At 38.2% G+C, this 26,475-nt stretch overlaps 1 protein-coding gene and 1 long non-coding RNA gene across 6 annotated transcripts in view; one reads left to right on the plus strand and one right to left on the minus strand.

The window, feature by feature from the left end:
- The window catches only part of AKAP7 (A-kinase anchoring protein 7), a 129,555-nt gene extending 116,366 nt beyond the window's left edge, over positions 1–13,189 (minus strand). For 4 of the 5 annotated variants that reach the window (XM_060029955.1, XM_060029954.1, XM_060029956.1 and 1 more), the window contains exons 1-2: positions 12,726–12,836; positions 5,884–6,015 (exon numbers count right to left, since the gene is read on the minus strand). In XM_060029955.1, coding sequence (XP_059885938.1) covers positions 5,884–6,015; positions 12,726–12,744 — 151 coding nt within the window. In that variant the 5' untranslated portion in view covers positions 12,745–12,836. Of the gene's footprint in view, positions 1–5,883; positions 6,016–12,725 lie in introns of all 5 variants that reach the window. The other variant, XM_060029953.1, reaches the window with a different exon arrangement.
- Positions 12,683–25,562, plus strand: LOC132436925 (uncharacterized). Its single transcript, XR_009521925.1, has 3 exons — positions 12,683–12,819; positions 15,593–15,742; positions 25,129–25,562. It is a non-coding gene; the product is annotated as an uncharacterized lncRNA (long non-coding RNA).
- The last annotated feature ends 913 nt before the right edge of the window (positions 25,563–26,475 follow it).

Below are 26,475 nucleotides of genomic sequence, written 5' to 3' on the forward strand. Positions count from 1 at the left end.
GCAGAGGCAGCACTAGATAGTGAAAGGGCACTGACCCAAAGACTAGTCTTCCAACAAGCATCTTTCCATCAATTTACTTCATTTCTTTATCTGAGAACTTAAAAATCTGGCCAATCCATGGAGAAATAGCTAATTCTAGGTTTGGGGGATAAAATGTACAAGAGAAGGCTAGAAATTCAAAGACTCCTGGGATCATGTCAGAAGGTCTCCAGAGCCAGTTTGAAAGTTCCCCCACAGGCCAAAGATGGGACAATTTGAACATCAAATGACCATAACAGTAAACTTCTACACAACTTGATTTCTTCAATGATAAACGTGCACGCGTGCATGCACACACACACACACACACACACACACACACACAAATGAAAACAAAAGGAGGAGGAGATCTAGAGATCTCCTAGAAAAGAGACTGAAGAGATGTATCAAATATAATGCATAGGCTTTGGTTCCTAAATCAAACCAACTTTTTAAAAATTACAATACAGGGACTTCCCTGGTGGTGCAGTGGTTAAGAATCCGCCTGCCAATGCAGGGGACATGGGTTCAAGCCCTGGTCTGGGAAGATCCCACATGCCGTGGAGCAACTATGCCTGTGCGCCACAACTACTAAGCCTGCATGCCACAACTACTGAGCCTGCACACCTAGAGCCTGTGCTCCGCAACAAGAGAAGCCACCGCAGTGAGGAGCCCGAACACCAAAACGAAGAGTAGCCCCCACTCGCTGCAACTGGACCGCGCGCAGCAACGAAGACCCAACGCAGCCAAAGATAAATAAATAAATAATTACAATACAATCAGAGAAATGTGAATATGACAAGGTATTTGATGACATTAGGAAGTACCATTATTTTTCTCATGTAGTAAGGATATTTCAAGTACGCTTACTATTATATGCTTAATAAGATTCCTCATCTTTTAAGGATATGCATTATTTACAGAAAAAATGAGCTCTCTGCGATTTACCTCAAAATAATCCAGTGAAGAAGAGGTAATGAATACATGAGGCTCATTTATACTATTCTACTTTTGAATATGCTTAAAAGTTTCTATAATCAAATTTAAAAAAAAAAAAACCCAGGGGCATGGGAGGAACAAAAGCTGCATAATCTAGTAACTAGGGGTCTCTTCTGGTTCTAGTTTTCTGTGATTTGGAATAAAGGTACCAACTGTTACTACCTGTACTAATTAGGACATTTTATGGTGAAATTAAACAAAGAATGGTGTCCAAACTAATAATCCAGCTGATTTTATAACCTTTAGTTTATCTCAAAATTAACATAGTAGAAATAGAATCCTAAGTCTATAGTCTAGTTTTTCTTTTTTCAAACTGCAAGTATCAATCCACTAGTGGGTTATGAAATCACCTTAGAAGACAAAAAAAAAAAAAGCACTTTTTAATAACTAGAATGGAATGGATTGGAATGAAAGGAAAGCAAAGCAAAAGGACAGAATGGTAAACAGTACACTGCTTACGATACATGTATTACTTAATGAAATTTCAGTTTTTTACATATATATGTATATTGGGTGGCAATGTAAAATCTATTTCTTACTTTGAACATAAGACACACTTTTGCTGTATTTTACTCAATATAACAGTACTAAGAAGAGGAATAGACTTAATAAAACAGTATTTAAAAGACCACTGGAGTGTTCAGTATTTTGTTTTACACATTACCTGTTTAAAACTAAAGTGTCCTCCTGTCTGTAGCTACTCATTTTTGCCATTTCAAATGTTTCATAAGTCCATTTTGCAGATATCCAGAGAAGGAAAATCATAATCTCTGAAGGTAATAGTTATAATGTGAAATAGGTCTAATAATTCTGGTATTGTGAGAATGACACAGAGTAAAGCCCCCAACTCAGAATGCAACCTCCTGGTAAAAATAAAGAAGTACAGGGTTTTTCTAAATTCCCTTAGCTTTCTCTTATCAATAACTATTAAACTTCCCTCTGAACTGGATTATCTATATTTTTCTTTTGTTAGGCATCACAGACAGGGTAAAGTTTAAAATTATCTGATGTGAGTTGGGCAAAAAAGGGGGAAAGAATTCTGTGAGTATTTACTGTTATAGTACAGTTTAATATACCATTATAAGTAGTTTGTCTTTCTATTTCTGTGAGTCCTGATGATTTATGGTCAACTTGCTAGACACTTGTTTGCATAGCTTCTTTGCCTTTCATTTGCAGGTTTATTTGTATGGTTTATTTGCAAGTTTATTTGTATGGCCAGAGTATAAAATCCCTCTTTTCCTTACTGAACTTCATTTTATTTCTAGCTTTTAAATCATAATCTAAGTTCTAAAATACAATTTACTGTTATACTTTTTATTTAGTGCATATGAAAATACAATGAGCAAAGTATTCAAGTACTATCAAGTTTACAATAAAAACATTAAAGATCAATGACCATAGAAGCAAAATGTAGAAAGCTTTTGGCAATATGCCCTGGATCTTTCACTGGATTATTGAATAACTTTATTGTTTAGCCAAAAAAAAAAGTATCAGTTGTAGTACAGCCTGTAAATGCATCCCATAAATTTATTACATTTGTTAATTTTCATAATGATTTCAGTAGCCATTTTAATGTGCTCTAATGAATCTGGTCTTGTTGACAAAGGCTGTAACTCTCTCATCCATGAGTTGGCTTTTTTTTTACCTAAAGCACCACATATGTCATTTTATGTAAATTAACTAATTTTCCTAAAGTTTGTTTAATTCCCTCGAAAAACTACAAGGGAATGAATTATGGGAGAAATTAATGTAATGAGGTAGTCCATCTGTTATTGTTGGTGGATTGTTTTCATACTTGCTGTTAGCCAAAAGGCTGAGAATGAATTCGATTTTGCTTTTATATTCTTTTCCTTTTTTCTTGTTACTTAAGCAAGTCAAAATCTTTGAAGTAACCATTCTTAAAACTTAAGTGTACAGCTTAGAATATTACCTTCTATATTTCATAGAATTACTCTGAATAATCTTTGGCAAGTTACTAAAACTTTCTAAAAAAATAATTTACCCCTCTCATTCACTGTGAGGATTAAGAAACAATAAATCATTTACTGATGTGCTAGAAGCACTCAATGATATTATTATAAAATACTGCTCTCAAAGGGCAAGTATTTTAATACTTAATTCAACAAATATATTTGGGCAAAAAATTTTGGTAAGATTAAATTAATAAAAATTTACGGAGGCAAGTTTGTGCCACACACTGCTGTAAGGACAGCATTAACAAATTGAATCTTCCCAACAACCCTATGAGATAACTACCATTATTAAACCAATTTTAGAGATAATGAAAGTAAGCCCAGACACTTGTTCAAAGTACACAATAGGAAAGTGTAGAAGCAAATTTTGTCCCTTGACAGTCTGACTCCACAGCCCTCACTTTTAACCACCTAACTTTAACACTATTAGTGATATCTTAGTGGATAGTATCAAAAAAAAAACTGAGTTTCTCTAGTTCTCTGTTTACTGAATTGATGAAGCTTACATCTTTAAAAGCAAGTTTCTAACCACAACTAAAAGCTTTAATCATATTTTTTCATGAAAAGTATCAAGAGCATTCAGGGACTTCCCTGGTGACACAGTGGTTAAGAACCGCCTGCCAATGCAGGGGACACGGGTTCGAGTCCTGGTCCAGGAAGATCTCACATGCTGCAGAGCAGCTAAGCCTGTGCGCCACAACTACTGAGCCTGCGCTCTAGAGCCCGCAAGCCACAACTACTGAGCCTGAGTGCCACAACTACTGAAGCCCGTGCGCCTAGAGCCCGTGCTCCACAACAAGAGAAGCCACCACAATGAGAAGCCCGTGCACCACAACCACGAGTAGCCCCCGTTCGCCACAACTAGAGAAAGCCTGCGTGCAGCAACAAAAATGCAGCCAAAAATGAATAAATAAAAATAAATTTACAAAAAACAAAAAGCATCAAGAGCACTTATAAAATTTGAAGATTAGAAAAAGGAAAAAAGAAATTGCTCAGAAACCTCCCATCTTAACACAACCACTGTGAATTTTGGTGACAAATCACCTAAAGTATTTACACAATTGTAAACAAACAGCACATATATTTTCCCCCTACTCTTTCACTTTGCATTTTATATAGGAAATGTTCACTATTACATAGTCTTCAGAAATATTTTTATAATATATAATTCCATACTATGTAGTCTAAAGGCACTAGTATAGCTTATTCAGCCACACTCTAATGGACATTTGGGTTTTCCCCAATATTTTTACTATTTAAAAACACTGTGACACACATATTTGTAAATAAAACTTCTTCCCACAAGACTATGTCCTTATAGTAGGAATTCCATGAGTGACTCTACCCCATGTATGAACACTGCTCAAGATCCCAACAAACTCCATTCTAAAAGGACTATAACAGTACATTGTCAGAAGCCATGTAGATATAACATTAAAAGCACTGAGTATTATTTTTAAGAGATATTGCCAATCTGATAAGTTACAGTTGTATTTTGACGTGCATCCTTTGATACTTATGAAGTTGAATAATTTTCCATACATTTGTTTACTGAGTTTTATCTTTTACACCCTTTGCCAGATACCAATTATTTTTTATTATTTGGGACAAATATTTGCCTTAAGTCCTTTCACAATAAAATTTGAAATATGCATTACAGGCTTCCCCAATAAATTACAGAAAGGTACAGGATATAATTTACCCTTTTCTAAAAATTGACTCAGGACAATCACTTACTATACCAAGTACGGAGATTCAATCTTCATTTGATACACATTTTTCTGTTACAAAATTTTTTTCCAGGTAAAGGGAGGTTTCAATTGATACTTTAAAATACTTAAGATTCAAAGTATTTTTAATATACTACTTAATAGTATTAGCTAATGAATAAGGAATAAAATGATAATTTCCCATATCTCTAAAATCTTCAATAATTATAAGGTTAGACCTAGAATTCTGTGAGCTAAAATAAGGATTACAGTAATTTCGGTGAGGAGAACTGAATGCCACATTAGGAAAGACATGCGACAAAAAAAAAAAAATCACTGAACTACTCTGTTTTGAACCTTGATTTAAGTGTGGCTTCATAGTTAAGGGCTGTGATTATCTTAAGAGAGTAGAGTCATTTAAACTAAAGCTCTCCACAAATTTTTACACTCTGTGGGAAGCATTCTAAGTTATTCCTATCAGCAGTAGAATGAAAGACTCTCCACTGCACGCTCCCACTCAACCTTCAGAGGCAGGATTCACAGCAACCTCAAACCTCTGGATGGTTTACTGGGTTTCCAACCAATTGACCAACGACCCTTCCGCCTGTAAACAGAACAGACCCATCCAGGTCCAGGTCAGCAACTCACTAATGCTGGATTCTCTCCCAGAAAACATTCAACCTACAGGGCCAAAGGTGTGGTTCAGGTTGTACTGCTTCCTCAACATTTCTGAAAGATTTTCTTTTTACATACATTTGTATATTTTATTTCATATATATATTTATTTATTTTACTTACCTTTACTTATATTTTTATGTATTTATTTATATTCCAATACATATCATTTTGGCCAGTAAACATCTGTTAGATGAATGGGTACTGCTGAATTAGCAGTAGGTCCAGAATAACTGAGGTGGTTATAAACCATGGAATGTTGTAGCCCATTGTTTTCTGAAGTAGTTTATAAACTCCAGAATGATCTGGCCCCAAATTCTGTGAGAATGCCTTAATATTATCTGTGATAGTTTTATCAATAGACTACCAACAGACAATTATTAATTAACAACCCAAACTCAAAAACATGACAAGTACTTAAGGTGAAGTAATTATTAAGAAAAAAATATATGTATCACTAAATTTACTATTCATTGCTTCTAAACATATTTATTTAATAAAGTACTTACTTCCACAGTCATCTATAACATCGATAGTAGCAAATGGCAAATCTACCAGAGAATCCACTGTGTTGGCTTCAGATTCTTCTGACATTTCCCTTTTTCTTGACACAGTTTCACACTCATTGGAATTTATTCCTCCTTTAACATCACAAAAAGAAAAGTATATTATTTTATTTATTTTAACTCATATCCTAAGCTACAATAACTCAACTAACTGAACTCAATATAAATTAACATCTGTTAAGAAATGCTAAAACTGGTATTCAAATATATTGTACAGCTATTTATATAAATATTTATACCATATTCTCCATTTTTATAAATGCATTTTTATGTTAAACAGCTTTAATAATTTTCTGAAGCACAGTACTCAACTCAGGGTTAAATGAAGTTGAGTTAATCAACAAGCCTCAAGATCCTTTATAGCTGCATTTTCTTAATTCTAAAACTACAGTTTTTCACATACCTTTTGAAAACAAGCCAACAAGGTTTTGGCAGTCTTTTTCATGTTTATTTTTTAACAATATCACTTACCTGTTCTCATCTGTACAAGCTATGACTTTTACTTTTTTCTTCATAAAGACTTTAAAATTTTTTTGTCTCCATTATTATATTAACATTGGAAATTCAAACGTTAAAAACACATAGCTTTAAATACGCTTTTCTAGAAATTCAGTGGTTAAAAAGCAAAAAGATCTTACAGTTTCCCGACAGCTCTCCCATGGATATTAATATTAGAGCCACATTTCACATTTGGTCCTTGTTTTGTTTTGTTTTGTTTTTACGGGTGGAACAATCATATTCGTTGGGAGGAGGTTAAGGGAAAGAGGGTGTCTGTTCAAATTGATAGTCAATTGCTAAGTTTATCAGTAGGTGGTCTCCCCAGTACTATTATTCTCCATGCTTTTATTGACAGACACAAATGTTGTTTGAACTAGAACTGAACAAAATCCTGGGATACTTATATAATTTCTACTCTATATATTGAGTAAAGATTAATTTACCACTAACAATATTAAAGAAGTCATTTATTTCATTCTGCTGTAATCCTCTATTTTCATATATCAGGCCTTAAAAAAACACACTCCATTAAGAATATGGCTTCAATATACAAGATAATAAATATCCTGATAGGTCATAGCTAACATAAACCAAAAAAAACTAAATTTTTATTGCAATTTGGGTAATCTCTAATATTACTTACACACACACACCCCTATTTTCTAGATAAAAGCAAAAAATGACAATAAAACCTTTTTGTTGTTGCTTTTTGTATATCAGCTAATCATGTTCAATACCAAAATCAAAAAAATTAATAGTACATTCTTAATAATGCTATTTATTTATATTACAGTTCAAACCTTATTGAGTATGAGTGCCTGGCACGCAGGTGTTCAACAAATGTTAGTTTACTCTAAATCTAATCAAACTCACAACTATTTGAAACGTGAGAACAAGTAAATGTTTCCTTTCTATGTTTACACTTGCATTGAAAAATACAAATGCAGCTTATATTTAAACAACAGTTTTAATAGATCAACACATATCTTTATATTTTGGGGCACATGCAGCTATGCAGAAAATATCATCACTGACCATGTTGCTTACACTTAAAAGCTAGCAACAAAGAGTATTTGTGCAGTTACAAGTGCACAAAGCTGAATGAAAATCTGGACAAAATGAAATAAAGCCAACTTTCGTTTTTCTATTTTACTCTTAATCTAAGAACTTAGTAATAAATTCTAAGGATCTAATGTACAGCATGGTGACTAGAGTTAATAAATACTGTACTGTATACTTGAAATTTGCTAAGAGAAAGCTTAAGCATTTTTACCAAAAAAAAAAAAAAGTGAAGTGTGGATGCGTTAATTAACTTGATTGTGGCAATCATCTCACAATGTGTACTTCTATCAAATCATCACGCTGTACACTTTAAATATATACAGTCTTATTTGCCAATTGTACCTCAATAAAGCTGAGGAGGGGAGAAATTAGTGATATTAAATTGGCCCATTTAACAGTGACATCTCAATACTAGCTCCAAAGTGCCACTTGGAAATATACTGGATTCTTGGCAATATGTGGAATGGGGAAGGAAGGCTGAATTCTATGCTCACGTTTTGAAGGCAAGATGAAGAATTAAATAACATGATGAATTAAATTTAGTCATTTTTTAAATGAAAAATGTTGTTGAAACAATTAAATGTTTACCTTATCTTAACCAATTAATCAACAACAATTAGAGAACAAGTGCTATGTGGATCACTCTGGCTATACCAAAAGGACAATCGAGCAGTGACAATGGTGATAATAGTGGTGTTTGGGTAACATGCAAGGCAAGCTGGCTACTATAAAAGAAAGGGTTTGGGACTAGAAATCAGGAGACAGGGACTTCCCTGGTGGTCTACTGGTTAAGACTCTGTGCTCCCAATGCAGGGGGCCCAGGTTCAATTCCTGGTCAGGGAGCTAGGTCCCATATGCCACAACTAGATCCCGCATACCTCAACTAAAGATCCCGCACGCGGCAACGAAGATCTCCCGTGCCGCAAGTAAGACCCAGCACAGCCAAATAAATAAGTAAATATTTTTTTTAAAAATCAGGAGACAGATATTCTAGTATTGGACCTGCCACTCACTTGTGATCCTGGGCAAGTCGCGTGAATTCTCTAGGCCCTAGTAGTTATCTCATCTATTAGATGACAAGGTTGTCCTAGTTGAAAAATTCTAAAGCTTGGTTGTACATTAGAATCACCTGAAGAGCTTTTTTAAATGATCAACATCTGGGTCTCACCCCAGGCCACCTAAATCAGAATCTCTGGAAATGAGGCCAGCCTCTTGTACTTTTATAAAGCCTCGCAGGGTGACTCTAACGTGCAATGAAGTTTGAAAACCACTGCTCCCCTTTCACTTATTCCATACCTTGATTCTGTGCCAGACTAAGAAATTATGTTAACAGTTGAGAACAATCAACTTAAAAGTAAAAACTCTGATTAATCGTCTACTGGCAGGGAAATCTTTCCCGATGACCAGCTCAGGGCTGAGTGAGGTAATCCAATCTCCTTCCACATACAATCACAGCATGAATACATCATGTTATAGATGTCCACTTACATGTCTTCTCCATTAGACTCTAAGCTAAAGTGACCAGATAATTTACAGCCCAAACCAGGGCTCCTTTGAAAAGTGAAACGGGGAACTTTTCCAATTACACCCCTATCTGTCTGTATGGTCGCCGTACTCTAAGTTCCTTAAGTGCTACGTCTTATCCTCCTTTGATTCCTCAATGCCTAGCACAGTGTCCAACTCACAGGAGGTGCTCAATACACTTGTACTGAACAACAAAGGTAAGTACCCATTTGGGAGTGGTTAATAAATTACTCAAGCTCCATGGCCACACAGCTATCTCAGTGCTCCTAAAAATAATTCCTGGTGTTTAATGGCATCCTTAGCCCATCACAGATTCATTTTCACAGAATAAATGATATTCTATTTGACATAAAAATAAAAATTGAAGTATAACATGACTTGCTCAACATCATTCCCCATCTTGTTAAATAAAGTACATGTAAACTCTTGAAGCTTGGGATTAACATACACAGACTACTATATATAAAATAGATAACCAACAAGGACCTACTGTAGAGCACAAGGAACTCTACTCAATATTCTGTAATAACCTATAAGGGTGAAGAATCTGAAAAAGAATGAAGATATGTATATGTATAACTGAATCATTTTGCTGCACACCTGAAACTAACACAACATTGTAAATCAACTATATGCCAATAAAATCTTTTTTAAAAGATTTTTAATTTTTAAAATAAATAAACTCTTGAGTGCAATGGTATGTCAAAATCAACAAGCATCTAGAACTTGAAATACAAATTTTGTTCTATTAAATTACAGAATAGTTGAAAACCTTTTTGTAGATATGAATTATTAACTCAGAAAAAAGAGAATACCACTTTCAAGTAACTCTTGAAAGAACTGCCGGCCATTCTATAGAACAATGTTTCTCAGCAGGACTCATATCTGGAAGCCTTCCTCCAGTTCTCTAAGCGCTAGTGTTTGGGCAAAGGCTGGCAGACCTGAATTCAACACAGCCATCATAACTACACTTTCTTTTGCAGAAGTGCAAATATGTTGCTTTGGGAAAACTGCCTTAAAATAACCAACCTTTAAATAAAGCATTTAAACTATGAATTCACCATTTTAAGTACTTAAAATCTGGTCTAACTATAGTTAAAATAAAATTCTATCTTTTGTACAAATCCAAATAAAAGTAACACTGCTAAGTGCATTAATACTATAAAGACAGGTGAAACTGGTTAACTACTACTAGTAGTAACAACAACAGCTAACATTTGAGCTCGTTCCTATGCCAGGCACAGCTGGAAGCACTTTACAGACAGTAACTCATTTAACCATGCTATCAGGCAGTACTCTTATTATACTCATTTTACACCCTAGCCGATTAAGTAACCTGCCTCAGGTTACAGCTAGTAGGTCTTGGGGCTAGAATTTGAATCCAGTTACTCAATGGCCAAAACCCACCCTTTCCAGCAACATGCCCTGCTGGAAAGTTCACATACGTAGTTTATAGCACTGTAAACTGAGGCAATCCTTTCAGAAAGCAATCAGGAGCCATGAGAATTTTCTTCTTACCCCAACAGATACCAGATAGATATCTGGGAGTCTATCATACTTGTTAAAATAGATTCACCTCAGCTCTGTTTAAACAAAAAAGAAAAAGTTTAACAACTTAAATGCCTAATAATAGGGAAATGGTTAAACAAAGGATACTCGCTATAATGACAACTAAGAATAATGGCTAGGAAGACTACAACAGCTGAGAAAAGTTCGTAACAAATACAGGATTCCCTGCTATCTGAAAGCAGAGCCTTCCTACGAAAAATTTGCTAAGCCAAAATGACGTCAAGTGAAGAAGCAATTATCTTTGGTTGAAAAATCCTGTTAGGATTTCTTTTGATTAGTGAAAACAGGTGCTAATGCAGGTCTTTCATAAATGTAAAAGCAAAGTGACATAACGTGAACTTTTGAAAAGCAGGGGATACCTGTACTGACCTTTTGAAAAGCAGATATAAGACTACTTACGCACTTGCGCTATGTTTACAATTATATATGAAAAGGCTGACAGAGCTGCACTCAATATATTTCTGCTATTCAAGTGTTTTAAACAGAATTAATATTACTTTTATAAGGAAACAATGCACACATTTAAAATATATTATAAAACCATACATGAAGTATACACTAATATTCAAATATATGTGCACTTCAGCAAATGCCTTCATCAAAGACCAATAGAAGAGAAAAAGGATAGTCTGCCCTTTGTCACACAAAATGTAGTTTCCTATTTGGATAACCAAGTACAACTTTACTGAGAAAGATTCTCTTTTATTCACTCTACTAGGTATATAGTAGGTATATTCCCCAAGAACTAGTAAAAAGAGTCAATCCCATCATCCATGTCAGTCCTGGCCTGGCTACTAAAAATAGAAACATCTTACAGCTGGAGAAATGTTGAGAGCTGTCAACAAGTCACCTGACCTCCATGCTTTGGTTTCCACATCGTTAAAACAGAAACTAAAGTATAACCCAAATTACTAGAGAGTAATGGATTAAAGTTAATAATATCTGAAAAGGAATGTAAGAAGACAGTAAACTCCACAAACATCTTAAAGTACGCCGTCAGCATCCTCAGTTGCAAGGCCAGACGCTAAAGGAGCTGGGGTGTGAATCCTTTCTCTTTGACACTGACAATCCCCTACAGGTCCCCCTTTATAAATGCATCTCAAAAACTCCCGCCCTTGGGGATTCCCTGGTGGCGCAGTGGTTGAGAGTCCCCCTGCCAATGCAGGAGACGCGGGTTCGTGCCCGGGTCCGGGAGGGTCCCGCGTGCCTCGGAGCGGCTGGGCCCGTGAGCCATGCCCGCTGGGCCTGCGCGTCCGGGGCCTGTGCTCCGCAGCTAGAAAGGCTCCAGCGGTGAGAGGCCCGCGTACCGCAAAAAAAAAAAAAAAAAAAACTCCCGCCCTCAGCATACACCTACAAGGTCTTCATCATTTCATTCCCTCAATAACTGTAAACATATTCACACTAGTTAACGGCTACTGCATAACATTTTAAGATTTTCATGCTTTTCATATCTTTTTATGCGTTTATATTACAAAAATCTCACAGAAGAGCACCTTTTCTCTAATTGGCTTGTTGGTCCCTTTCACTAAAAGTCCAACCCGTAACTCGTTCTACCCACAAAGTTCAGTCCACAGCAAATGCCGACCTGAACTGGAAATCAATTCTGAGCCCTACTTTAGATCTAGCGCCAGTTTAAAGAGGTCATTTCTACACCTAGAATAAAATCCTAGAAGGAAACCCCAAGTGTAGTGGTTCAGGTCTTTGATTGTTTGTGATAAAGTATAAAAACTGAGCTTTTTCTAAGTTTGCCGACCACACAATAACACCGTCGGAGGGTGTGTGAAGGCATGAACTTTCTAAAAGGTCATAAGACCTTCGGGAAAGCAAAGTGAAACTTAGCGTGGGTTCACACCCCCGGCCTCCGGTCGCACCAGCAGTGCGTGCACTAACGAAAACGCTTGCTTACAAGCAGCACTGATCACACCCCGGTTGCACTGGGCTCCCAGCGGCTAGAGTCCCGCGCTGAGCGGGGAGAGGAGGCCCCGAGCTGGGCAGGCGTGGGGTCGCGCTCCAAGCGCTGGGGGCGCAGGGGGGCGGCGAGGCCGGGCCCTCCCTGAGGCCGAGCGCCGAGCGGGGCCCACGCCCCCGGGCTCCGGTCACCCCACCCGGCCCGCTCGGCTACCCGGGCTCACCGGCTCCGGCGCGCTCCATAGCGCTGGCGTTGGCTGGCGGCAGGTCTCTGCAGGCGGCTGCGGCCTGGCGCTGCAACCTGCGGCCAGCCGGGAGGTGGGTGCGGAGGCGGAAGCCGGGGCGGGGCCGGGGGTCAGCGGGCGAGGCGCGGAGGCGGGGCGGGGAGCGGGGGGCGGTGGGGGCTCGGGCCGCGGCGACCAGGCCTGCGGAGGCGCCGAGCCCCCAGAGCCGCAGTCCCCGCAGAAGCTGCATGCCCATGCCGGGAGCCCGGAACGAGCGGAAGGGGCCGACCCGCAGCGGCTGCGGTACCGGATTCCGGCGAGCGACGCGGGCCCGGCGCGGGGAGGGCCGGGGGCTCTTCTCTGCGCTGCGACGCTCCGCCCCCGCTCCCGGCCGGGGCCCCGTGCAGCCTTTGGCGGCGCTCAGCAATCTCCAGTGGCGCGGCCTTTACTATCCAAGTTTGGAGGGGTGAGATTGGGCCTGGGCTGAAAGCGTTCCCCGATCCTGGGTCTCTTGAGGATCCATGTGTTTAGTTTTAAAAAGGGCTTTCAAAACACAGAGTTGTGATTAAAAAATATTTGGGAAGAGCGAGATGTATAGGAACGAGACCTTGTCCATCTGTATAATTAGATAATTTACTTTGCTTTAAAGGAAAAAAAAACCCAAATTGTGGCGATATCTCAAAGTTTTAACAATGGTTTCACGCCTAGAAATTAAATGGAAAGCAGCTACTGGTGTTTGTAGGGTAAAGCACTAATATGAGTAAAAACAATTTAGTTAATTAATAAAATTAATTAATAAAAATAAACTTTTGAGTTTGGGTCAGAATTGTACTGTAGTTTTCTTTTAAGTGCAAAGAAACCATGCAGTAAGAAAATGAGGTACATCGCTCAACAAATCAATGTACCCTATTTTGCAAATGATAACACTTATCTTTTTTTTATTTATTTTTTTATTTTTGGCTGTGTTGGGTCTTCGTTGCTGCGCGGGCTTTCTCTAGTTGCGGTGAGCGGGGGCTACACTTCATTGCAGTGCGCGGGCTTCTCACTGCGGTGGCTTCTCTTGTGGAGCACGGGCTCTAGGCGCGCGGGCTTCAGTAGTTGTGGCACGTGGGCTTCAGTAGTTGTGGCTTGCGGGCTCTAGAGCACAGGCTCAGTAGTTGTGGCGCGGCAACCACAGGCTTAGTTGCTCCGCGGCATGTGGGATCTTCCCGGTGCAGGGATTGAACTCTTGTCCCCTGCGTTGGCAGGCGGATTCTTAACCACTGCGCCACCAGGAAGTCCCAGATAACACTTATCTTGACTACATCCTAGAATGGAAATGGAAGCAAGGAACTCACTCAGCCACAATAGTTGACATCAAAACCATACACAAGAAGTCATAAAGCTTGTTACCCTAAAATAATTCTAGCACGTTGGGTATCTGGTTTGCACACCCATAGCAATTATGGGCTGATTGGAGAGGGACAACAGATTCCTCTAAAATCTACTCTGTCCTGAGGGTGTGCAGGTGAATCAGACAAGTCTTTTCCTTAAGGAGCCGGTCACCTAATAGCAGAGAAAGAAACATGAGTAAATTGCAATAGGTAATACACTAAAAGAAAAAAAAGGAATCCACAGTCAACATTGAAGGGGATCAAAATATGCCACTTTAGCATTAAGATAATTTTTGGAGGCAACTGAGAAACGGCGGATACTGAAGAACTCTCTGCCCTCCCCTTTCTGCCTAATAGCGGGGCATCAGTTTTACTTTGTGAAGGTGACGTAAATTTCCACTTGTAAAGGCAGTGTAGGTACAGGTTCCTAACCACTGGACCGCTAGGGAGTTCCCGTGAAGGCACAGACTCTTTTAAAAGTGTTTGTTTTCCCAAGTGCATAGAGCTTGTTCAATGAACAGTTGTTGAATGAATGAATAAAAGTTTTATAACCATCAGACCTGTACTGGTATTTGTTAAAAAAAGAAAGCAACACACCCAAATAAATTTCAAAAAAAGAAACAATGTCATGGGTAATCTTAATGTCCTAAAGCTTCACCAGCTTGAGGCTAAAAATCGGTTGATATTAACACTAATACCTAAATCTGGATAGCTAAATTGACCTATTTGCTCCAGCCAGAACTCCAGCCCCTAGTGTAATCCCTCCAAAATACATCTAGGGTTCTATACTGTGCCTGACATCACTAATGAATCTTCCAGGCTGCCACCATGCCCAGTCCTTGTCTCACTGGTCCAGTTTCCTTTCCAGAAAGTCCTCTGTCCACACCAGACATCAGCTGATTGGTGGTTCACTTGGTCATGATGGATCTTCTCAGTCCTCAGGGTGACAATCTCTTGCAAATGAATAGACCAATTTCTCCACCACATGTTACACTGCTTAGTGGACAGGGCACAGTGACTGATGCCAGGAAAATTATTTGGACCTCTGAGAGATATAGAATTCATGGAGATAGCATGTTCCTTTTGTTAAAAATGAAACAACAGGCCCAAAATGGAGTCGCTTATGCTAAGCCCCATGTCACCAGAGACTTACAGTTTCTATTCTCCCAGAAATGGAATCTAAAACCAGTCAATTAGGAATCGTCTGATCAGCACTAGTTAGGTAATCTGCCTGATAGACCCCTGCCATCCCCCAAAGGGAAGTAACCTTGCAGTAACGGACCCAATCTTTTGCCTAGTATAATTTCCTTGTTCCCACTCCCTTCTGCCTATAAAAATCTTTCATTTGGTACCTCTCCTTGGAACTCCTTTCTATCTGCTAGATTGGATGTTGCCAGTTTTGAATTGAGTTTTTGCTCAAAAAATTCTTGAAATTTGTAATATGCCTCTGTTTATCTTTAAACAATTCACACATACAGCCCTTTTTCTCCCCAGATGACAGTGTACACTGCCAAGATAACTGGATTGGAAGGGTTCCAGTTCAAGCTAGCACACTTTTCCTATTCCTCCACCCACCTCTGACCTCCGACCTCCAGGGCCTGCTGCTGAATTGGCATATTTGTTCTGCCAGGCTCCTTCTGTGTGGTAAGATCTCTCTTTAGTTCCCTAATTCTCTTTTGTGGTGTGGTCCTGTCCCCATAACCAAAATAGTTGTTGTTTTCATTCTGGTCCTAGGAGTTTCTTCAGTCCTCCCCATCAACTACAGCTGTAAATGTTCATCAAGTAGTGAAATGGAGCAGGACCCTGTGGGGCCCTCCTGGTACAAATCCTTTCCGTGTCCCCCGTTTCCTGTTTGTAGGAAATAGGCTTCATTCAGCCTCCTTGACCCTCCCTGAGTTCCAAAGGCAGATTCAAACAGTTGCTAATCAGGGAAGAGAGGGAATTCAGAAAAAAGGGAGGAACAGTCAAGAAACCATCGTGCAGCCTTGGGGCAGGGTCCTGGTTCCTCTCAAGGAATCTACATAACAGTATCTTTGAGTTCTTCTGCAGAAGATTCCCCTGGTGGAGGGTGGTAACTTCAGACTGAGGGAAAGATTCCTGGAGCACTGCCCTGTTACCTCACCACCGACCAATCAGAAGAAAGTCACACACCCTGTAGCCCTCACCCCAAATTTTGCCTATAAAAACTTCTGCAAAACAAACCATCAGGGGCTTCACGGTTTTTTGAGCACGAGCCATCATTCTCCTTGCTTGACCCTGCTCCGAACGCTGACATTGACCCTGCAATAAACCTTTCTAGGCTCCGAACGCTGACATTGACCCTGCAATAAACCTTTCTCTTCTTCGAACTCTGACACTGACCCTGCAATAAACCTTTCTCTGCTCCAAACTCTGACATTGACCCTGCAATAAACCTTTCTCTGCTCCGAACGCTGACATTGACCCTGCAATAAACCTTTCTCTGCTCCAAACTCTGACATTTTGGTTTGTTTGGCCCCACTGTACATCAGGCACAGGAATTTGCATTCAGTAACAGGAGGATGAAGTCATGCAGTTCTACAGGACATGGTCAAATACCAGTAGAAAGTCAACTGAGACCTTTGGTGACCCAAGGTGACTCAGGATGACATTTCATTTTGTTGGAAGAGGGACATGTGTTTAACAGTAAAATGTGCATGCTTTTCAATTAATGTTTGAGTATAGTATTTGTTTAAGAAATCATTTTTATTACATTAAAAAATAATAATAAAGGGGCAAAGGGAGGCCATGTTTATTACATTAAAAAAAAAAGAAATCACTACACCTATTTCATAATAGATTTATTTCAGTAGCTAGACACAGTTAAAGAGCCTGATAATATGAAATATCAGGGTGAACATTTTAAATTATTTTAAATATTTCTGACTTCAAATTTCAAATTTATGTACATAAATTGTACTGTTTTATACAATTTTTAAATTCAGAAAAACTCATGGAATAACATTAAAATGATCTATAATACATCAACCAGAAGTCTATCTCTCTAGATATACATATGCATACACACACCATTATAGTATATTTTTATAAAAATAGAATCATCTTGCATATGGTTTTTAGCCTGCTTTTTTCCTTGCAACATATTGTGACAAATTTCTCATGTCATTAAAAATTATTTTTTCAATGACTGCATATTAAATCTTTACATAAATGTATCACAGTGTATTTGATCAATTGCCTATTGATTATCGTTGTTCAGTCTCATTTAAATACATCTCAGTTTTTTCATTATTAAAAATATCTCTATGATAAAACTGTATTCTATAAATCTTTGTATATATTTTTTATCATTTCCTTAAAACAAATTCCCAGAAAGAAGCTTGATAGGTAAAAGATTATGAATCATTGTAAGGCTTTTGAAATATATGGCCAAATTATCTACCAATTTACATGCTTGTAAGCAGTTTATGAAATTCTAAGTTCTTTCCTCATTTTTCATTTGAAAGATAAAAATGCTTGTTATTTTACCTTGAATTTCTTTAACTGTTAATGAATCTGAATATTGCTGAATGTGTTTAAGAGCCATTTGCATGTCTCTATAAAAAACTTTTGCTTATTTTTCTTCTAGGTTGTTTATCTGTTTCTACTGCTTCATAAAATCTGTCTATTTATTAACGATTCTTTTATTTTTGCCGCACCGCACGGCTTGCATCATCTTAATTCCCCAACCAGGGATCGAGCCCAGGCCCTAGCAGTGAAAGTGCTGAGTCCTAACTACTGGACCACCAGGGAATTCCCTATTTATCAATATTAATGATTTTAAAACCTTTGTCTTATATATTGAAAACATTTTCCCTAATTTGTTATTTGCATTTTAAGTTGTGTGCAGTAGTTTTTGGCATGCAGAATTTGAAAATTTGTATATAGTCTTATGTATTAAGTTTCCTTAATGATTATATTTCTTTGCTGTAACAGTTAAAAATATTTTCCTTTCACAGGACTATTTATAGAGCCTTCTATATCCTTATTAAAATTCCTTTACTTGGAATGTATCTTTTTATCCCCCCTTCTTTTTCTTAATTTCTTAAGCAAAAAAAGAGAGCTAAAATGAGGGAAAATGTAAAAGTGGGATCCCTTTAGCTATGTATTTATCTGAAGGTCTCAGCCCCAGTTGGCCTATCCTTAGCTCCAAAAAGTGTCCTCACCCCCTTCCTTTTCTCTCCCTGGAGTTTTCTGTGGCCAGCCCTGACATCTAAATTTCCACAGTAGGCATGCACAAAAAACATGGCCTTCCTTTCCTGCCCCAGGACCCTTGCCACATATATTACAGCTGCCACACATATTACAGGTAGAGTGACCAATTGTCCCAGTTTGCCCAGGGCTGTTCATTTTTAGCACTGCAGGTCCCATGTCCCGGGAAACCTCTCAGTCTCTGGTGAAACAGATACAATTCTGATCCTCATACAGATGGAGAGAAATTAGATCATGTGTCCAAAGATTTCTCTGGGCTTAGAGAACCAGGAAAGGCTTGAAAGAAGAGGTAATATTTGAGACCAGCTCTGAAAATGAGTGGATTAAGACAGCTAGAGTGAGAACGGGTGGGGTGGGTCACACACTGAAGACTTGGGAGGCGAGACAGTACAAGTAGATGCAAAGGAGAGCCGTTCTCCCAGTTTGACTGGTTCAGGCGGCAGAGGACTGGGAGATAAGGCCAGAAAGTTAGTTTAGGACCAGATTATAGGAGGTCTCAAATGCCAGACTAAGCAATTGGGACTCTATTACATAAGAATTAGGATTTGTTAAAGAACTTCCCTCGGGACTGACTTGGTGAAGGATGGCTCTAGAAAGACACATCGTTGAGGTCTGTGCAGGATTTATTGGAGAGGGCTGAGTCAAAACCGCACATCTAGTCAGTTCACTGTGGGACTCCAGTAATCGACATGGGAGCGTCAAAAACCCAAGCTAAGGTGGTGTGCTAGAAATAAAATCAAAAGTGACAGATTTAAGAGATTGCAAGACAATAGTTGGTGAAACTTTGCAATCAACCATGTGGAGAAAGAGAAAATTGGTTGGCTGGCACAATGAGGTAGAAGTGGGGTGAAACCGGTGCTCCCAGAGCAACCAGGAATGAAAAGGATGAAGAGTGAGAGGATGGAGAGAGGGGTGGGTGCATGAGCAAGATGGCAGAAAATGTGTGCTGGATGATGGACCCTGTCCTCCATCTCTCAGAGGTCTTCAGTAAAGTCAATAATTCAATCCACTGATCTTAAGTGTGAGTGAGTTTCTTGTAGAAACCAAAGAGAAAGCTGAGGAACAGAGGGCACACAAGAATTCCTGGGCTTGGAGGCTGGAAGGGTCCTATGGTTGTAAGCACCTAAGAATTTGAACTTGAACTTTCACATGCCATCAGTTTGAGGCAGTTTCACTGGATCTTGAGGGGCAGGAGTGACATTCAGCTGGGTTCCATTTAAATGCCCACAGAAAGACAGAGATACAATAAAGCAGGAAAATTGATTGAGGAATATTGGGAGTATAAAGTCAGAGCAAGATGAAGCATTGATCTTAGGTAGGAGAGATGGGTGGGAAGTAAGCTGGGCTAGATGGATCTTGGTAAGTATTCCGATCGGATGGGGCTGTGATTAAGGGAGCAGCTTTCTAAAGGTGTCAGTTTCCCTAATGAAAATAGGTGAAGACGTTTGCTGGAAGGAGAAGGCGGTACTGCAGGGAGAATCTTGCGATTTGGAGGTTTTATAGATGTACAAATCGTCCTTGAAACTGTGGGTTTGGATGAGGTCACCCAGGGAGAGTGTATGGAGTTAAGGGACTGTGGATGGAACACTTTCACCATCTTTGTGATAACAATCGAAATTAAAAAAAACAAAAAACATTTCATCAGCTGCCTGGATTATTACATGCTTACCACATGTCTTTCTTTCTGGCTAAGAATAAGACAGAATCGCTGTAAGAACATATTCATCAAGAACATGATTCTTCTTCAGTCAAGTGAAAAGGGAACATTTACATATTGTAATGAATATGCTAGTTTGTATCATTACTCAGAGATAATGATGTTCTTAAATCATCATTTGGTTTAGTTTTTATAAAGACAGATCATGTCGGTTTTTCTACCCTAAAGTAGTTAGTGCACCTGACCACATTTTGGACACGTGCCAAATTGGGAGATTAGACTTAACAGCTCTGATTCTGCTTCCTGAATTTGATTAGTGCTGGGGATTAGTTTCTCATTTGATAGTTTATAGGATCTCTTACCTTGAAACTCTATGTTTTCTTGGCTATTTTTTATATCATACACATCATGTAAACCTTCATTATACTTTGCAGTAGAGCATTCTGCATTAATGATTTGCTGTTGTTACTCTCTAGTCAGATCTCCTGAATACTAAAAGGAAAGTGTTAAGAGGTATGTTAAATTCCACTTTCTGGGGTCATCAAGGCTGTATATTATTATTTGTTGGTTTCATCTTCCTCTTCACATGCTAGAAAGTATTAATGCAGTTTATGTTTAAATTTGTTATTTTTCACTTCAGTTATTTTCAGGGAGATATTAACATGGATTATATTAATAGGATATTAATATCTGGCTTAGTAGATTTCACATCTTTCTAAATTTAGTCATCTCATGGCTTACTTGGCATGAGTGTTCCTCGTTTTTTACCTGTGTAATTGATATTTAAATCATTACACAAGACTTCACTGGCAAGACTAATCTTATTTGCATGCCAATCAGAGTATAATTGACAATTATATTATGAGGTTTTCTTTGAATAATGTAAGAAGTAGATGATATAAGAAATAGAAAAAAAAATAGAGTTTAAAAGTCCCAGAAGGAAATAGAATCAGAGTTCGAGGAAACTTGAGTCTATTCTCCCTTGTACAGTAAAGGATTTTCTTACTGATAGTCACCTATTTGAATACATTCACTACCTAACAGCTTTTTGCCTAGGTAGTATGTGGTTTCAATTCAAAGAATATCTTTCATTGTCTATTGACACATATCTATATAATGAAAGAAAGCCAAAATAATTATAATCAACAAAACTGGAAAAATCCCCTCTCTATAATGTATCAGCTGCCCAAGATCTGACTCTTTCAACCTTTATCACTTTGTAGTAACATAGTACAGTTTATAGACATAATTTGTACATGTAGACAAATAATGTATAATAGTTTACACCACTTTTATTTAATATTTTTCTCATAGCTATTTCAAATGCGTATTTTTATATGTAGCATAATTTGCACTATATCGTAATGTTTTACTGTATTACACCATCATCTGTTTAACCAGTCACTAAAGCTTGGTCATTTTGACAATGTTGGCTTTCCAGTAGAAGGCACTTACAAATATCCTTGGATTTTTTTTCCTTTCTTTTGTATTATTTTCTTGACGCATATATCAAAAGTAAATTTACCAAGTTAAGAGAAACTTATTTGCTTTTTTGACTTTTGTTTAGTAGTATATCAGATTGCTCTACAGGTTAAAAAAAACAAAAAGGTAGTGTAAAAGACATCTGCTCCCCAAAAGCCCTCACTGCATTGGGCTTATTGTTTATTTGGTACTTCCTAATTCTTTACAGTTGCACTTCTTAAATCATCAGCAATGCTAAAATTTTCCAAAGGTCAAATATTTATCAAGTACCTAATATTTGCCAAAAATTCACTGGACCTTATAAACAGGCATCATTGTCCATAGGCAGCATAGGAGTGGTTAAGAGCATAGACTCTGAAAGCCAGATTGCTATCTGTGATGAGCTTTGGAAGCAAGCCTCCCATACAATCAGGATTGCCTACCCAATAAAGTGTGAGTTCTTCAGCTCTGCATTCAAGGCCTGCCATGGCTCATCTCTACACACTTCTTTATTGGGGGAGGGAGGGTGTTATTATTGTTTAACACCTTTCAAATACATCAAGCAAACTAACAAATTAGCTATTTCCTAAGCATCCTTGAACAACTATATTCTAGTGTATGATGTAAACTTCATCTAAAATATCTTCATTACCTGTAGAAAAAATTTCAGTTCTTCCTTAAATCTCTATCTCATATGTCTCCTTCATCTGATCTTTCCAACCAAATGGGAATATTCTCTACTCTAAAAATCCCCTGAGCTTTATTTTCTTTGGCAGTAGAAAATTTCTTTTACATTCTACCTTCCATGATAGGTAATCCTCTTATTGGATAGTTAGCACCTTAAGGGAGCCTAGCACTTTGCTTAATACTTAAGACAGACTTGATTTTCTTTTTTTTCTGAAACAAATCAAAATTGATTGATCTACACTTACACACCAAAACCTTATCTCATCCATGCTAGAAAAGTGAAGTGGGAAATCTAGGCAATTTCCAGGTGATTTTAAACAATATATATTTTTAAGTTTTTATTAATTAATTACTTTATTTATTGGCTGCATCAAGTCTTAGTTGCAGTGTGCAGGCCACACTTTTTTGTGGCATGCCAGCTTCTCTCTAGTTATGGCATGTGGGCTCCAGAGCGCATGGGCTCATTAGTTGCGGTGCATGGACTCTCTAGCTATGGTGTGCGGGCTCAGTAGTTGCGGTGTGCAGGCTTAGCTGCCCCACGGCATGTGGGATCTTAGTTCCCCGACCAGGGTTGGAACTGGCGTCTCCTACATTATAAGATGGATTCTCAACCACTGGGCCACCAGGGAAGTCCCTAAACAATATTTTTGAGTTGATGATGCAGCAATTTCCTCACCAAAACCTTTGAGTGGCTACACTTTTTTTCAATTTTTGCCTCGTTTCCACTATAGAGATTTGACTTCCATAATTCCCATGGTTGAATCTCAAAGTAATTGACCCCAAGACCTTGAGCTAATCTTGACAGAAGCAAGAAATTTACCAGCAGTTTTGTTTACCAATATGGAAGGACTTAGAGCTTCAGACTCCTCAATTATGTGCTATTATTATTGCCTAATAATCTCTCTTCTCTCCAACAATTTTTAAAAACCATCTCTTTGTCTTTGGAGCACTGTAGTTTTACTTTTCTGGATCTAGACATGAATTTATTTTCCTTACCTGCTGGGAAACATGGGGCTTCCTGAATCTGAGAATTGGTATCTCTCAACAATTCAGGAAAATATACAACCATTGTTTCTTGTATCATTGCCTCATCCTCATAATCTCTTTCCTTCTTCTAGAATTCTAATTAAATTGTGTTAGAAATCCTCTTTGTCTTCAATTCGTTTTAACCTCTCTATATTATTCTCCATCTCTTAGTCTTTCTGAGCTTCATTTTGGATAAGTTCTTCAAATGTTTTCTCCAGTTCACTAATCCTTCCTACAACTTTGTCTAATAGGTTATTTACCCAACCACTGAGTTTTGAATTTCAGGCATTATATTTTTCACTCATTCATAGGCCTCTACTTGTTTCTTTTTCAGGTCTCCTTGTATTTTTTTTTAAGTCTGTTGCTCATGTTTCCAGGTCTCTCCTTTTAAGTTTTTAAACATGTTAATCACATTATTTTGTATTCTAAATGTGATAATTCGAATTTCTGAAGTCTTTGTGGATTTGACTATACTTCCTGGATTTTCTTCCTGATTCATACTTATACTTCCTTTTTCTTCTTATATATTTTGTGAGTTTTTATTGTGAGTTTATGTTGGATTTTAATCTGAGGAAATTCTTAGAAACCTGGTTTGAAGTTACATTCCTCCACAAAGATACAGGTTTGTTTCTATGTCACCAGGGGGCACTATTAACCAGGAACAGTTTAAATTTGCTCTTTGATGTTTCATACCACATAGGTAGGGTTGCCAAATAAAATACAGGACACCTAGTTAAATTTAGATTTCAGATAAACAACAGACACTTTTTAGTGCAATATTTGGAACATATACTAAAGAATTGTTCTTTATCTGAAATTTACTGGGCATCCTCTATTTTTATTTGCTAAATCTGGCAACCATACACATAAGTAGCTTGAAATTGGCTTCAAACTCATGTAAGGGCTTGCTTAAGTTTATGAATTCTCAGGGAATTTTTTTTTCCATTCTCCCAGAGCAAAGGTTGAGACAGGTTAATTTTCAGTGTCTTCTTCTTTAAGGTGGATTTATTTCTTGCTCATTCTTATAATGATAGCATTGTTCATTAGAATCTCAGATCTATGCAGTGATCTCCCACAGATCCTTGGCTTTATCTGCTATCCTCTGCACTCCATGTAATTATCAAAATGTAAATACAGGGTCCCTTAGGTTGACCCTTAGTGTGAAAATCAGCTTTACAGATCACTTACCTTTTAGGAGTATTTTCTTTTCCTTTTTCTTCTTTTTTTTTTTTTTTTTTTTGTTTCTGTAGATTCATTACTGTCTTGCCAGCTCCATGAAACATTAAAAAATATTTCTAGGTAGTTTATCCAGTATTTCTAGTTGTTTTTGGCAGCAAGGGATTAAGGAGATGATGTTGTGAGGGGGAGTCATCCAGAGTATCTCAAATGATATTCTATCAGAACCATATGTCCTTCAGTCCTTTTTACTTGCTGGCTCTGATATCTGGTATCCTTGGTATCTCCTCCAGTTTTTCATATTCCTTGCCAGTCAGTAGGTGTAATCCAGAATAGCTAGTATCATTTGACTTTGCTTTCATACTCTGCAAAGGCTGGTGATCTGTCCAGTGACAAACTGGCTCTGAGCTCCATCTAATGACTTGGGCTCACTGCCACATCTATTTGCTACCAGTCAGTGCTTTTTCTCTGAGGTTAGAACCTACTTCCCTGTGCCCTAATCTCTTGAGGAATTTTATAAAATATAGGTCGATCTAATGCTGCCACAACCACCACCCCAACTTGTTTTCCCAGTTAGTCCAAAGGAATCCTATTCTTTTTGGTGTTTCTGGAACCACACCTAAGACTTCTCATGGGATTAGCCTTAGATTATTTTTCTAGTTGCCGTTAGGAAGATCTGTTTTCAGAGCAGGGTTAGATTCCCCTGGGCACCCCTGCCTTCATGGGTGAATGACCAGCAGCATCTTTCTCCTATTAGTCTGGACATCAGAGTTTTAATTTGTCTTTTTTCTAGGACCACTCAGCAAGGTATATTCCTAGTACCAATGGTGTGCTGGAGCTGACTCATACCAAATTACAATTGCAATAGCCAATTGTTGCACTTCAGGAATTTTGAAAGCTGGTGATTAAGCCCAGCTACTATTAAAAATTAAATTATATCTTTGACATAAATCACAGCAAGATCCTTTTTGACCCACCTCCTAGAGAAATGGAAATAAAAACAAAAATAAACAAATGGGACCTAATGAAACTTAAAAGCTTTTGCACAGCAAAGGAAACCATAAACAAGACGAAAAGACAACTCTCAGAATGGGAGAAAATATTTGCAAATGAAGCAACTGACAAAGGATTAATCTCCAAAATTTACAAGCAGCTCATGCAGCTCAATATCAAAAAAACAAACAACCCAGTCCAAAAATGGGCAGAAGACCTAAATAGACATTTCTCCAAAGAGGATATACAGATTGCCAACAAACACATGAAAGAATGCTCAACATCATTAATCATTAGAGAAATGCAAATCAAAACTACAATGAGGTATCACCTCACACCAGTCAGAATGGCCATCATCAAAAAATCTACTAACAATAAATTCTGGAGAGGGTGTGGAGAAAAGGGAACCCTCTTGCACTGTTGGTGGGAATGTAAATTGATACAGCCACTATGGAGAACAGTATGGATGTTCCTTAAAAAACTAAAAGTAGAACTACCATATGACCCAGCAATCCCACTACTGGGCATATACCCTGAGAAAACCATAATTCAAAAAGAGTCATGTACCAAAATGTTCATTGCAGGGCTTCCCTGGTGGCGCAGTGGTTGAGAGTCCACCTGCTGACGCAGGGGACACAGGTTCGTGCCCCGGTCCAGGAGGATCCCACATGCCGCGGAGTGGCTGGGCCCGTGAACCATGGCCACTGAGCCTGCGCGTCCGGAGCCTGTGCTCCACAACGGGAGAGGCCACAACAGTGAGAGGCCCGCGTACCACAAAAAAAAAAAAAAAAAAAAGTTAATTGCAGCTCTATTTACAATAGCCAGGACATGGAAGCAACCTAAGTGTCCATCAACAGATGAATGGATAAAGAAGATGTGGCACATATATGCAATGGAATATTACTCAGCCATGAAAAGGAACAAAACTGAGTTATTTGTAGTGAGGTGGATGGACCTAGAGACTGTCATTCAGAGTGAAGTCAGAAAGAGAAGAACAAATACCAAATGCTAACACATATATATGGAATCTAAAGAAAAAAAAAAAAAAGAAAGTGGTCATGAAGAACCTAGGGGCAAGACTGGAATAAAGATGCAGACCTACTAGAGAATGGACTTGAGGATATGGGGAGGGGGAAGGGTAAGCTGG

The sequence above is a fragment of the Delphinus delphis genome, chromosome 14 (assembly GCF_949987515.2).
Source record: "Delphinus delphis chromosome 14, mDelDel1.2, whole genome shotgun sequence".
Classification (NCBI taxonomy): domain Eukaryota; kingdom Metazoa; phylum Chordata; class Mammalia; order Artiodactyla; family Delphinidae; genus Delphinus; species Delphinus delphis.